Below are 14,300 nucleotides of genomic sequence, written 5' to 3'. Positions count from 1 at the left end.
CTAAAAATTAAATCTCATTTGAAAAACCCGGCATATAAATACATAACAGCAAAAACTAAGGCACCAAAATCAAAATCAATTCCAACATTTCTAATAAGACTAAATGAATTCATTAAAGACATTAAAAATATAAAGACTATAGAAGATTTAAAGTTTGAATATCATCCTTGGTCGCTAAAGCACCCAGAAATAGATACGACAATAACAGGAATGGGCCAAGATGTAAAACTAGCAAAAACCTTAGTTAAAGAAAAAATTAATAACAATTCAAACTTTATTCAAATATATACAGATGGATCAAAAAGGGAAAATTCAACGTCTGCAGCAATGTAGGCCTACTGGTAAAGGAAACGTGTTCACGGATTAATGATGCACCTACCAGAACCTGCTTCAATATACACCGCAGAGATCCATGCTATAGACATGGCTTTAAACTTTATAAATAATTCAGAAAAAAATAAATTCATAATATTTTGGATTCCTTGTCTACTCTATCAGCCCTGAAGCAATACAAACCTCTAAATCCATTAATAATTCAAATGCAAAATAAGATTCATAATATCCTGGATAGCAACAAAAAATTAATTATAATGTGGATCTCCAGCCACATTGGAATTGAAGGAAATGAAAAGGTAGATCAGATGGCTTCTCAAGCTCATTCGATGCCATTATCCAGAGTTCCAATTCCGTCCAGTGATTTAAAGAACTTAACAAACAACCTTATTGTTGAGAAATGGCAGCAGGAGTGGAATAAAACATCAAATTTCTTAAAATTAGGTATGCCATCAGTAAATAACAAAAAGCTCAAAAATAGTTATTTAAATCGTCATCTTTAGGCTGTTATCAATAGATTAAAAATAGGACACTCAGCAATCACACATTCCTGAATCCTCAACAAAACAAAGCCACCTTATTGTAAAGCCTGTGACAAAAAACTGTCTATTCAGCATAAATTAACTGAATGTGAAAAATACGATCAGATCAGAAAGAAACTCGGGGTTCCATTAAATGTAGAATTGCTCTTCCAGAATAGAAGTCAGGAAGTCTTGATATAATTTGTGGGGGAGATAGATTTGATCAACAGAATTTGAAGTTTTCAAGATGTCACAACAAAATAATCAGTTTCTAATGATACAAGGGCGTTAAAATACCCGCATCGGGCTGAAACGCCGTTAAGCTGCAATAAAAAAAATTTCCTTAAATGTTGATTCAGATATACTTGCAATTTTCCACTGACACATAGAATTACACAACTTACATTGCAGCATGTTCCTTAAAACAACCCTGTTAGTTTTATCCTTTGCTGACATTTATTATAGCAACAATGAAACAAGACAAAAATCAAACTCTATAATTGCAACAAAACCTGTAATAACAAACACCGCTTCACCCGTCCACACACGCACCAAGCACAATACATTCTATCACCTGTGTTATGTCTATTATAATAAATGTATAAACAATCAAAATTACGAAATCAAATTTCTCAATAAATAGCGTAATAGAAACAAATAAACAGAAGAAATAACACAAACAACTTCCCATTAACATTCTCTGTTATCCAATATCAAAATTATTTAAAATAATTAAAAAAAAATTAGAAAAATTTTCATAAAACTTACGAACGAAACTTTCAAAAAACTTTCAACCTGCACGCACATTATATTATATAACGCATTTAGTTTTTTTTAAAGTGGCGGTCCTCAAACTTTATTCTCAAGCCTTCATTCACATCTGTATTTGAGCTCCTGACCAGACGTCCATGCCACAGAACAACCGTTAGGACAGTTCAACTCCTGGTGTTTCAGACATTTTGCTAGTTGTCATAAATTTATTATTTCGATTGTTGAATAAATTGACAAAATCATGTTGATCATTATTTTGATTGTTGAATAAATTGACAAAATCATGTCATGGATGTAAATGAAAGGATAAATGAATTAGTGAAGAAACAAAATGATGGAGAGATGGATGGAATGTAACCGACAGCACATGGATCGGCACACCAGCAAGCTTTGCATCCATTGGCGTCAGTTCTGTATCCAGTTTTGCATTCCAATTTGCAGTAATTCAATGGACAAGAAACAACTGCTCGTTAATTTGTGTTTGTGTGCGTTGTTATTTATCATGTAACATAACAACACGTGCATCATTTTGATTTGTTTAACTCGGCGTTCGTACGATAGAATGCAAACGGTTTGATATTATTTCATGCTCACCCAGACACACACACATATGGTAATGGGTTAAAAACTGATTTTATAAAAACAGGTGAAATAAAAAATTTATGTGTGTGAATTTTTTGACGAAATATAACAGTAACCATAACCGGACACACACACACACATACATACATGGATCACAGTGTACCAGGACGGTGAGGCATGGAGGGAAGTTGCAGTCTGCCATTCTGTAGGTGCACTCCGTTCCAGCGGGACATACATCCACCTTTGTTCGTATTATGTGTGTGTGTGTGTGTGTGTGTATTTGTTTGTGTGTTTGTTTGTGTGTGCTGCTGTCTTTGAGAAACTGTTTTATATTTTTAGATTTAAATGAGTGTTTTTATGATTTTAGGATGTTAATTTTAACTTGAAAACCAAAGATAGGATGTTAAAATGTGAAACAAAAATTAGGAAAAACTATGTCATTGAATTAAAAGCTCATTACAAATTTTTCTATTTTGTGTAGCAGCATTCAATTTTTTTTAACGTTTTTTACCAGGGCATCCAACCGTAATTTTTTTCGTTTCAGTCAGCCAAACGAATATCGGTTCGGTTCCGGTTTTCGTTCCTGAAACAAGATCGGTTTTTTTTGTTTTCGGTTTCGCTCCGAAACATAATTTTTTCAAGCATAGTTCCTTAATCGCACGTAACGGACATCCAACTATCACCACAATGTCAATTTGAATTAAATTTTTGATTGTGAATAATAAGACATCAATAATAAAAATGATTTTTAAATGTTGTCAGTATTAAAGGAAACATTTCTAATACTTTTTTTTCAACAAATTAAAACAATCATTACAAAGATATTTTAAAATCATTCATATAAATATAAGATTGTTTTAAAAAGATGAAAATTTTCTCTGATTTTTAATATATCTTCTAAAATGGTTTTATTGAAACCACTTCTGCAGTCTCTGAGGATAAATTTTAATCTAAAAACAGATGTTTCCAGGCTCACTTATGTAGCTGGTACTTCAAAATTTTGAAGATGATCGCACATGATCTCTAATTTCTCCGATTATACTGGATTTTTCTTCACGTGGCAATTCTTAATCAAATTATCGGCGAACTCAGTCAGAAAAACAAACGAAAAAATAGATAACAAATTTTCAAAGATAATAAAAAATAATATATAGTTTCAAAAGACGAAATATTATCAAAATATTTTTTTTCTAAATTTGACAAACATTTTTTCTTTTAAAGTTTTAGCATGCAACCGTTATATATTTCGTTACGGTTTTCGGTTTCGGTTAAACTAGCAAACAATATTTCGGTTTGGTTACGGTTTTTGTTCCGAGCAAAATTTCGGTTTTCAACGGTTTTTGGTTACGGTTTAACGGTTTTTGGTTACGGTTCAGTTCCGGTTCGATGCCCTGATTTTAACTTTGCATCAGTGCAGCTGCAACGTTCTTCATGAATTGAAATTGAAATGCAAAAATGTTATGTTAAAAAGCTTAAAATGCTTCATATCGTTATTAACAATGAAAGGTGATGAAAAATGGAAACAAATTAAAATCTTGCGGGGAAAAATTGTGAAACGAAAGGAAAAGAAACGTTTCTTAAATAACTGTTTGAAAAATAAACGTGTATGATGAAAAATAGAAATTGATAGCAACCTTCAAATTCGAGCTTTTTTTATATATTTAAATATGACCTGTAAAAAATTGTAGTAAAGGGTGTGATGGTAAATGGTATGATGGTGAAGGGTGTGATGGTAAGGACCTAGCCGCAGCAGTTTAATAACTAATGATGATGGACGAGGTGATGATGCCAGCAAACATGCAACGTACTAACAGATTGGAGGCACTTGTTCTGGCACCACTTACACGAGCATCCGTTTTCATCTGGTTCAAATTTGGTCAAGGTCATGGTCGTGTCATGCAGGTACGTTTAACGTTTGTTTGGTGTTTGTCGATTTAACGCAAATTATTTATTTGTAAATTGATAACAAATTACATTTTTTACATGATTTCAGCATTCATAACTGTTTTTCAACATTAACGCACGATCGATTAAAAATGTTATTTATTTGTAATATTTTTAAAAGATAAAGTCATTAATAGTCACCATATTCTGACACGAGCTTCTGGCAGGGGAAATTGTTGATGTTGTTGGTCAGACAGACTGGACAGTTCTCAGGCACCACTAATTATCATAATGATGATGATGATGAGATGATGATGATATTTTCATCATTATATCACAATGGTGATAAAAGTGAGTTTGTTTATAAAGTCAAAAAACGATATTTAATTTAAAATAAAATTGTTAAAAATTATAAAGGCGAAACGGAGCATTGATAGCTATTGACTGAATAGTTTTCAAAAACAAGCAACATGTTTTGTTTACTAATTCTGTTCGCGCTATCGATGAGAACGTCTAACTTGTGAAAATGACTTGAATATCGTAAATATAAATGTGCAATTGAGATCTAGGTTGTATGTAACAAATAGTACAATACAACTTTAATTAACGGCACGTACTGACTCTGATATTTCATCAAAACTTATAAAAAATGAAAAATTTTACAATGCTCAAATAATAAAATAATTCGAAAATATACATTTAAATAGTTCGTGATCACGTGCATCACTAAATACGGCATAATATTTTTTTAAATATATTATCTCGCTGCTTGTAGATACAATTTGTTGACGATTTTCATTAAAGTTTGGCAGGTAAGGTAAGAAGAAGTCAACGTACCATCATTAGCAACCAAACTACCAATGAAAGTGGTTATAAACGTGCAGGCAACAAATAACAAGAGAGTCAACAGTTTCATAATGTCGTTATAAATAAACAATGATATTTTTTCTTCGCTTTATTTACTTTAAGCTTTGGACGATGAAATTATAAAACATGAGCACTGTGTGTGTACAACTTTTTAAAAAGTTAAAACGCAGTTCATCCGACATCTCCCTCATCACGACAATTCATCGGAAATTATACAAGACATACATGTTTCTCTTTCAATTCATTTCTGAATGTTCGGGTTTCATATTGCTTGTGGTTGATTGGTGTGAATACTAAAAATACAACGCTGGCTGACCAGTTTCAATGAAATTTAACAGAGCTAAAACGATAACCAACACATATTTTATTAATTTTATATGCTATCAAATAAATAAATAGATTTAATTAATTAAAAATAAATAATATATATATACATATATATTTTATTTATTTTTAAGTAATTAAATCTATTTAATATATATATATATATATATATATATATATATATACATGTTGAATGTGTCATTATATAATTATTTTTATTTTAATATTAAACAACAGTTTTACGGATCAAAGATCAAACTTCTGAAACGAAAACAAAACGTGATGACGACGATTATGATGATAATTATGATGATGAAGATGATGATGAGGATAAAGAGGATGAAGATGATGAAGAAGATGAGAATGAAGATGATGATGAGGATGATTATGAAACGTTGTGAATGATGGATTTCAACAATGTCGTCAGTCATAGTTTGGTGACGTTGTTCCAAAACGTTCGATCGTTGGTTGGTATTTATTTTAAGTTTATTTATGCTTCAATTTCATTTGTTTTTAATAACATAAATTCGCAGTTGAGATCATTTATATCTTCTGTTCCTTTAAATTCATTTTTAAAAGTTATTGAATGTTAATATCCAAACTGGCGTAATGCATTTTTTAACTCATTCACATTTATTAATTCAGTTTTTGGAGATTTTATCATAAAACGTTTTTTGGAAAATGATGACGACGACGACGACGATGATAATATGTGGGAGTCTGTGTATACATATAAACTAAAGACGCACCAAATATTTAGGGCCCTTTTTCACTTTTATAGGGCCCTTTTTCATGTTTCGTTTTTTATGCGTTACATGAAATAAACTTGTTAGAAAAAATATTTGGCCCGGCCAAATATCCGGTCAAAATTGAGGTTTATTCGTCTTCGACCATTTTTAAAGACCAGGTGATTAGCCGAATGTCACAACTTCGTTTAAGTTAACATTTTTCATTCCCCGACGCCAAAGGATGCAAAGCTTGCTGGTGTGCTAATCCGCGGGCTTTCAGTATCACTTCATCTCTCCATCCTTTTGCTTCTTCGTTCGTCTGTTCATTGATCTATCCACATATTTAATTGTCGGTTATTATTAGCGGAAAATATATTTTGTTTAAATAATGTGAAATTGAACACAAGATTGAATGTCATTTCGATGAAATTTGGAATGAATTATTATTTTGAAAGCTTGTTTTTAACTTTAAAAAATAAAATTTGGCTTATAAATGTTTGGTATTGGATTGACTGTTCGGTGCATCTCTAAACATATAGAAACAAATATTCTTAAATTTTTGTTAACGAATTATTTAAGATAATGAACGTTCGATTTGTTGATTTCATGATTGGATGGTTGATGGGTTAAAAGTCGACGATAGAAGATTTGATTGAAATTGAAAATGAAACAGGTAAAAATACGAAAATGCACACCACGTTTTCTAAAACAATATAAATTTATCTTCAGAGCATTTAAATAACATTCAACAAATGACAAACAACCAGTAAAAATTGTTTCTGTGCTTTTTATGTTGAAAAATGTTCTCATATATTTCTACAGACTACCATGTCAATGCTGCGACAGAATATGTACATGTACAATTTATATTGACCTTTGTGATTTTTTTATCTTATGTTGTTAGCGTCAACAAGATTTTGATGCAGCTGCTGTTGTTGTTGCCGTTGTTGCTGATATTGTTGTTAATATGTATAACATTTTATGTTGGTTGTTTTTGTTGTTGTTGTTGTTAATGTTGTTTACTTTGTTTAAATTGTTGTTGTTGGTATTATTGCAATTATTATGCTGTTGATCCTATTTGTTGATCCTACCGCGATAAAATTGTTTACCTTGACATTAATGTTGCTGTCAGAATTGTTGAAACTGACGAGGATGTTGAAATTGTTGAAATTGTCGTTGGGATGCAGTCAGTTAACGTTGCTGTTTATCAACTGTTGCAACTCTTCTGCCGATCTGACATGAAAATTAAATTTTCAGTCTTTATGCAACTGAATTTATGAATAATTAATTACAAATTTAATATAATTAAATTCTCGACGTTTATTAATTTAAATATATTCTAAAAAAATATTTTATGAAGCTCATCGATAAATAATTTGTAACATAAAAAAATTAAATGCTAAAAAATAAAATAAATTAAATTGATAATTTTCTTAAGAAACATGAAAGACTTCTATTTTTATATAATGTAAATGAAACAGTGGTTGAATATGTAATAAAGACGTTTGGAGCAATTTCACAAGTCTCAATATTCAGAGTTTGCAAAAATGTTTTTTTTCATTACTCCTTCTTCTATTGAAGTTTAATTTACATTCTATTTTAATTGCAAAATATGTTTGCCATTTGTTTTATTCTCTCTTAACTTTCTTTCTTTACTCAATAATTAATTCATTTATTCAATCAGTTATTCGTTCATTCAATTAGTATTTATTTATTAATTGTTCGATTTAGTTTATTTTAGCAAGTTTATTTTCCCCATCTATGGCTTTCTGAAGAGACCGAACAACAATTTGTATACATATTTTCAACTTCATTTCAAACGTGAATCTCTTTCAGAGAGCCCTATTTTTTCAATTTCGTATTGGAAGTTTGAAATCATTATATTGGAAGAAGAGCCGACAAATGAACATGGAGCGAGGAGAAAGCACTGGAGAACCACCTGTGAAGAAATGCCGCGGATTCCCTGTAGCCCACAATCAGCTGTTTGATGGTCGTCACTTCATCCGCGGTCAGTCTGATCCGGATAGGGGTGGAGTAGAGAGGGAGATGGGGAGGAGGTGGATGGTGGGGATGAGAAGGAAGAGGAGTGGGAGGTAGATTGGACATCACGTGACTGTTGTGGGAATCGAATGCGTTGTGGGATGACGTCAGGGAGATGGCCGTGTTGCTTGACCGTTGTTTCTGCGATTTCATGCTCAGGTCTGTTGGAACTGGCAGAAAATCAAAGAATAAAATTTTTATTTGAGTTTTATATTTTGCCACTAATGTTCAATGATAAACATTTAACAATTAAACAAACAAATTAGAATTATATAATATACTATACATGTCTACATATGTATTTAAATTCATCACAACTTCTGCGAAAACATTTAACAGGCGTCAATGATGGATATGATTTTGTAAAAATACTGAAGTCCGTTCTCTTTGAATTTTCATCATCATAGGAAAGGAGGAAGATCTATTCGTTTTTATAGATTTTAATATGGGTAAGTTAATTTGAAAATGTGCCAACCAATTTGAAATTGATCGTGAGAGACTGAGTTGTTGTAGTTACTGATGATGAATGCTCCAATGGTGTTGTTGTTGTTGTTGCTGTTAGTGTTGTTGTTGTTGTTGTCGGAGCTGTTGAGAGTGTTGTTGCTACTGAGACAATTCACATCCATTATTTTATTGCTGGCGTTGAAAGAGTTAAAATGTTGCTGAAGATGATGATGGGGAGGATGATGAGATGCAGGAGGAGGAGGTAGCATTGGTTGTGATGACTGACATTTGGAGGCGCTCATGACGCCACTGCTGAACGTCGGCGGCATCGGTGGCAACGTTGAAGAGACGGAATTGTTAGTTAGATCCCAAAAATTGTTGCATGATGATAATGATGATAGAGCTGGCGTTGATGGCAGCTGCTGCTTGTGGCCAGGATTGTTGAGGCCACTGCTGCAAACGCTTCCATATACAACTGTCATTTTCGGTGACTGAGTTGTTAACAGTGATGAAACTGAGGATGATGATATTGAAAAGGATGATGATGATGTTGAATGATATGCCATGATGATATTGTTGCAATTGTAAGCAGCCTGACCGCTTGCGGAAATGACGTCATACGGTTGTTTAATTTTGATCGGCTTGTGTGCGGTCGGCGGTTGAACCTGGCTGGTGTTAGTCATCGCGAAATTGAGAACCATGTTCTCGTTCTTAATACTGGTGGTTGTTATTGGTGAAATGTTGGTTGGTTCGGAAAACTGGGTTTGAGATTTGGTAAATGTGTTGGATTCGTTTTCAGGTGAGATTTCCATTGGACCGCCATTGAAATTAATGTTGACGTTGTTGATATTGCTGTTGTTGCTGTTGTTGACATTGAAGTTAACAGAGTTGTTGAACATTTTGTTGAAATTGTTGTCACATAGAAAATGGTTGCCGACTTCGCAGGTGGAAAAACTTTTGAACGTTTCTATGATTTACAAATAGCAAATGTATTTTAAACAAATAATAATTTTGTTGATTTTTCAAAAACAAAAAAATTCATTGGAGATAATTTTCAACGTTGATTGTTTACTTTCACTTTCGACTGGCTCTTTCGAAGCTGACTGGCCACTACCTGGCGGAGCACACATGTCCACTGCAGTGCAGCTATTGAAGAAGAAGCCACAAGTGGACGTGGTGGCCATGTGAGCTTTTGGTGGTGCGTCGTCATGAGTGGCCAGTGGTTGGGCTGCTGGGTTGTTGTTGGTGGATAGGTTGAAGGTCTGCATGTTCACGTTCTGGTAAGCCATTTTTATCTGTTCGGCCTGAAATGTTTTCACAATTCAAGTTCCTTTTGATTTGTTAGATTTATTATGTGTTTGACATACATTTTGCACTTCATTTTCAAATATAAATCTGTTTTAAAAAATCATAATTTGCATGTCCCCAACGCTGAACAACTTATTTATTTATAGTATTTATATTTTAACGTGCATCTCATGTCACTTATAAAAATATCTAACGCCTCTAAGATTCTTATAAAGAGCTGCTATGCAAATTCTATTTGGGCGTGTGCTCAGCCCATACATCACAAATGATCATTTTGGAGTTTAGTTCGTAAAGACAAAATATTGTCTTTGCACATTTCTAGAGATAAATAAATGAGAAATGTTAATCTTTTAGCTGTTTGAACTATCTCATCTTACAAAAAATGCTAAAATAATAGTGAAAAAGTAATGATCTTGCAGTCAGTGGCTCCAATCCCATGCGCATCCTCTTGGCGTTGTGGCTCTCGTTGTCGCAGGCCAGAGCGAGGATGGCTTCAGCAGCGGGTGATGTCAGATGAGGCAGAGATGATGACGACGACGAAGAGGATGATGTTGAAGGCGTAAGAGAAGTTGGTGATGTTGAAAGCTTGCCCTGGCGTGTGATTGTCACAATTAACTCAATGATTTTTTGGTCTAACTTTTACAAATAATCATTTAAATTAAATGACCTGTTAATGATCAACAAAATTATGCTAACGTGGCAGCAACAAAAACAATAACAACAAAACGAACGTCCAACAACATCTTACATTACTATCATCAACAGATTTTGATTTTTTCATTCTCCTGCAAGATTTCAAATACGTTCTGATTCTTTTTCTCGATCTACTTTTGAATTCAGGAAACTGCCGGTCGCAGGCTTCGATGATCGCCTGGATCTTCTCCTTCGGTTGCTTCGAGATTGGAGCCACTCTGTCCAGGTTTTCATCGACGAACAACCTCACAAACATCTGCCAAATTCCATGTCGTGATTTCAAACTTTTTACGATAATTTTCAATGTCATGGTCATTCAATTTGTCACTAGTGAAAGCTGCTTATTAGTTTTTTTGTTTTGTTTGCAAAGTATTTCCAATTTTTAAAATTATGCAGTCATTTAAAATAGTGTTTGAGCTAACCAATAAAAAATAAAGTTACTGTAAAAAATGAAAATATAACTTTAGATGAAAATATTTAAAAAATTTTTTTAAAAACGATGCTTACATTGAAAGCTTTCAATCTGTCCGGGTCATAATTGATACCTCGATCCTGTTCGTCATCGTTATCCTCATCATCGTCGTTTATAGAGTTGGCAGTTGACGTGGATGTGTCCATGGGCGAGGACGACGATGGCGACGATGTCGACGGCGACAGTTGCGTCGCTGGCAGTGGGGTCACAGAGACGTTGAGGGCAGTTGGAGTGGTGGGTGGTGGAGCGGCGGATGTCGTGGCGGGGAGTGCCGACAGATGTGCTGCCAACTTGTGTTGCTGTAAAAACATTTGCAGTTGTTGATGTTGCAACTGATGTTGTGGTTGTTGCTGGTTCGAATCGCTTGTAACGACCAAGATTTTGTCATCCTAGGTGCGCAACATTTACAAAATTTTGTGTATGTTGATTAATCGGAGTCATTCATTTTTCTAATTTTAATAAATATTACTTTATAAATTTTATAATAAAATTTTTTGGTTTTTTTTAAATGAAATTGATAATTGATAAAAAGTTAAAAATGCTAGAAAACTTTTTAATATAAGAATTATTTATTAAAAAAAATGTTTTATAATCGTTGACTATCCACCCTTGCATGCATGTGAATAGTTTTCAATCGTACCGTAAGTTAAAAAATTATTACCGTTGGATATCGCGTAGGTGCAGTGCGTTTGCGTTTTTGAGGTTGTTTGGGCGTAGATTGTTGTTGCATTTGCTGTTGCGTTTGTTGTTGTTGTTGCTGTTGAGTTTGTAAATGTTGAAGCTGTTGTTGTTGCTGATTCATTTGCTGTTGCAGAAACTGTTTTTGTTGCGCAAGAAGTTGTTGTTTCTGATGTTGACTGATTAAGTTGCTTATTTGTTGTTGTTGCTGCTGCTGCTGTTGTGGCAAGTTTTGATCAACAGAATTATTTGTCTTAGCCTCATTCGACTTGGGCAAAGACAAATTGATTGCAGTTGGCATTTTCGTGCAGTCGACGATATGCATGGCTGTTGATAGCGACAGCGAGGTAGGCAGTGAAGCAGGGAGAAGTGATGGTGACGACGACGATGAAGAAGAGAACATCAGTGATGAAGATGATGGTGGCGTGGAAGACAACAGTAGTGAAGTCAGCAACAGGTTCGACTGTGCATTAGAAAAAGTCTTTTGGACATTGAAATTAATGTTTGCGTTGGCAATGCTGTTGATACTGTTGATGTTGTTGTTGCTGCAAATGTTGTTGATGTTTGTGTTGATGTTGCTAGTTTTGATTTTAATGTTGCCTTTAGTTGTTGAGTTAATAATATCATTTTTAGCGTTATTTAGAATGATGTTTTTGTTGTTGTCGTTGAATGCGTCTACAACATTCAAAATCGTTACGCTAGACGAAACAGGAGGAACAGTTGTGCAACCGCTGCTGCTGCTGTTGTTGACGTTTGTAGTTGCGTCGTTCACAATAGTTTTATGCACTTCGTTCTTGCAGCTGTTGGTTGAGATAGCGATGCAGTTGATGTTGTGTTCCTGCCTGTCGCTGCAGAGGACATTAATGTCATTGTTCCCTGTGATCTCTGAGCTGTCGCTGCTATTCCCGTTGTTCTTGTTAATGTTGGTGTTGTTGTTATTAATGTGATCCGATTTATCGTTGTTAGTTGTAGCACTGAAGTTGGAAGTGTTGTTGTTGTTGAGAGACTCGTAATTGTTAGCAATGCTGGATAGCAGAACAGCAGATGATGATGAAGAAAATGATGACGCCAGAGATATGAGAAGGGAGGTTGAGGAAAAGTTAGCGTGTGACTTCCTATCTACTGATAACAGTGGTGACGTTGATGATGACGTTGCTGATGGTGGTGGCGTGTAAGTTGACAAGGATGACGACGCCAAAGAAAGCAGCAAATTTAGTGAGGATGACGTCGATGTTGCTGATGTTAACTGTGCTGCTGAGATTGTCGCCACTGTGGTTGAGGTTGAGGTTTTCAAGTTCAATGATGCTAATGATGATGGTGGTGATGTCGACATCAGGCAAGATGGAATAACGGCTAATGATAATAATGAAGAAGAAGAAGACAGTAGTGACGAAGCGGAAGAGGAGGATGTTGTCGAGACTGACACAACTAACGATGAAGCCAGTGATGCTGCTGCTTGGGATGATGACTCAGGTTGAGATGAAACGTTAGTCGATGTTGATGCTACAGGCAATGCCAATGATGATGATGGTAGAGATGATGCCAACGATGATGATGGTGTTGAAGGTGATGATGATTTTGACATTTTTCGATGTGAGGATGTCGGTGGTTTCTTATTCATTCTTCATTTGCTTGCAGCAGGTTGTTAAATTTTGAAAAAGCGTTTGAATGTTCGTGCGTGTTTTTAAATTATTTCAATTTGATATTTTATTTATTGAAAATCTATCAATAATAACGCTAGGAAGTTCATCTAGATCCAAAATTGGCCCATGTTAAATTTCTCCAACGACAAATTTCCTGTTATGTCAAGTAAATATTATTTCATCAGTGCCTGTTTTACAATTTTCCATCAAAATATCCACACTTGGGATCGTCAAAATTTCTAATGATAATAATTTTTATTATCATTATAATATTCACCATTATTATATAAATTATGTTAATTACATTACTTACAAAATTTAGAGCAGCAACATTACTGTTGCCCTCCTATATTTGGTGCACACCACTGTTACGCTCATCTCGTCGCCATTTTGTATATTCAATATAAAATTGAAACGGGTCGGATATTTTATTTTTACTTTTTAATTAGTGGTTTGTTATTTTATAATCGTTTAACATTTGTAAGTAATAATAGTATAACCTTTTATGTTAGGCAGTATTGGTGATTTGTTATCATCTAATTAATTAATTTGTGGTGAAAAAATTTTTTACTTTTTTAATATTTTAAATAATAAATATTAATTTGAAATTTGAAGAATTTAAAAGTATTCTAAAAAAACAAAGTATACATTGCCCACTTTCTTTCAATTGATATCACCTCTGCTCTGGCTGGATGTCTTCATCTTCCATGTCTTGGTTACTGCTACATTGTAAGCTACTTATCTTTTTTTGGCTTACGTTCCTAACTTGTAGCAACTTTTTTTTAAAAGTTTTCAGATCATAAGTTGTTCTGAATGTAAGCACTTTTCCTTCTAATCAAGTCTCCATTCAATTACATGGCTTCTATGTGCCGACCTTTAATGTACACATGTGTTATTTTCAAATATATGCTACTTGACGTAACTCAGCTACTTTATTTTTCTCCATTTAATTTAAACATCTTCATTCGTACACTGGTCAACGATGCACATCACCATTCATTCAATAACGCCA

At 33.9% G+C, this 14,300-nt stretch overlaps 3 protein-coding genes across 3 annotated transcripts; 1 reads left to right on the top strand and 2 right to left on the bottom strand.

Moving 5' to 3' along the window:
• Nucleotides 1–4,004: 4,004 nt before the first annotated feature.
• Nucleotides 4,005–8,107, top strand: HELRODRAFT_166017 (hypothetical protein; the record flags this gene model as incomplete). The annotated part of the gene is made up of 3 exons (XM_009033060.1): nucleotides 4,005–4,109; nucleotides 6,064–6,189; nucleotides 7,847–8,107. The coding sequence occupies 3 exons, from the start codon at nucleotides 4,005–4,007 to the stop codon at nucleotides 8,105–8,107; spliced, it is 492 nt and encodes a 163-aa protein (XP_009031308.1).
• A 383-nt stretch (nucleotides 8,108–8,490) lies between these two features.
• HELRODRAFT_166016 (hypothetical protein) lies at nucleotides 8,491–9,783 on the bottom strand (the record flags this gene model as incomplete). Its single annotated transcript, XM_009033059.1, has 2 exons — nucleotides 8,491–9,461; nucleotides 9,567–9,783. 2 exons carry the CDS (start codon nucleotides 9,781–9,783, stop codon nucleotides 8,491–8,493), a joined length of 1,188 nt encoding a protein of 395 aa, XP_009031307.1.
• A 382-nt stretch (nucleotides 9,784–10,165) lies between these two features.
• HELRODRAFT_166015 (hypothetical protein) lies at nucleotides 10,166–12,978 on the bottom strand (the record flags this gene model as incomplete). Its single annotated transcript, XM_009033058.1, has 4 exons — nucleotides 10,166–10,393; nucleotides 10,551–10,751; nucleotides 11,003–11,356; nucleotides 11,629–12,978. 4 exons carry the CDS (start codon nucleotides 12,976–12,978, stop codon nucleotides 10,166–10,168), a joined length of 2,133 nt encoding a protein of 710 aa, XP_009031306.1.
• Between the last annotated feature and the right edge of the window lie 1,322 nt (nucleotides 12,979–14,300).

The sequence above is a fragment of the Helobdella robusta genome (assembly GCF_000326865.2).
Source record: "Helobdella robusta unplaced genomic scaffold HELROscaffold_9, whole genome shotgun sequence".
Classification (NCBI taxonomy): Eukaryota; Metazoa; Annelida; class Clitellata; order Rhynchobdellida; family Glossiphoniidae; genus Helobdella; species Helobdella robusta.
The sequence above is the reverse complement of the archived record's forward strand: the minus strand, read 5'-3'. Positions and strand labels throughout refer to the sequence as shown.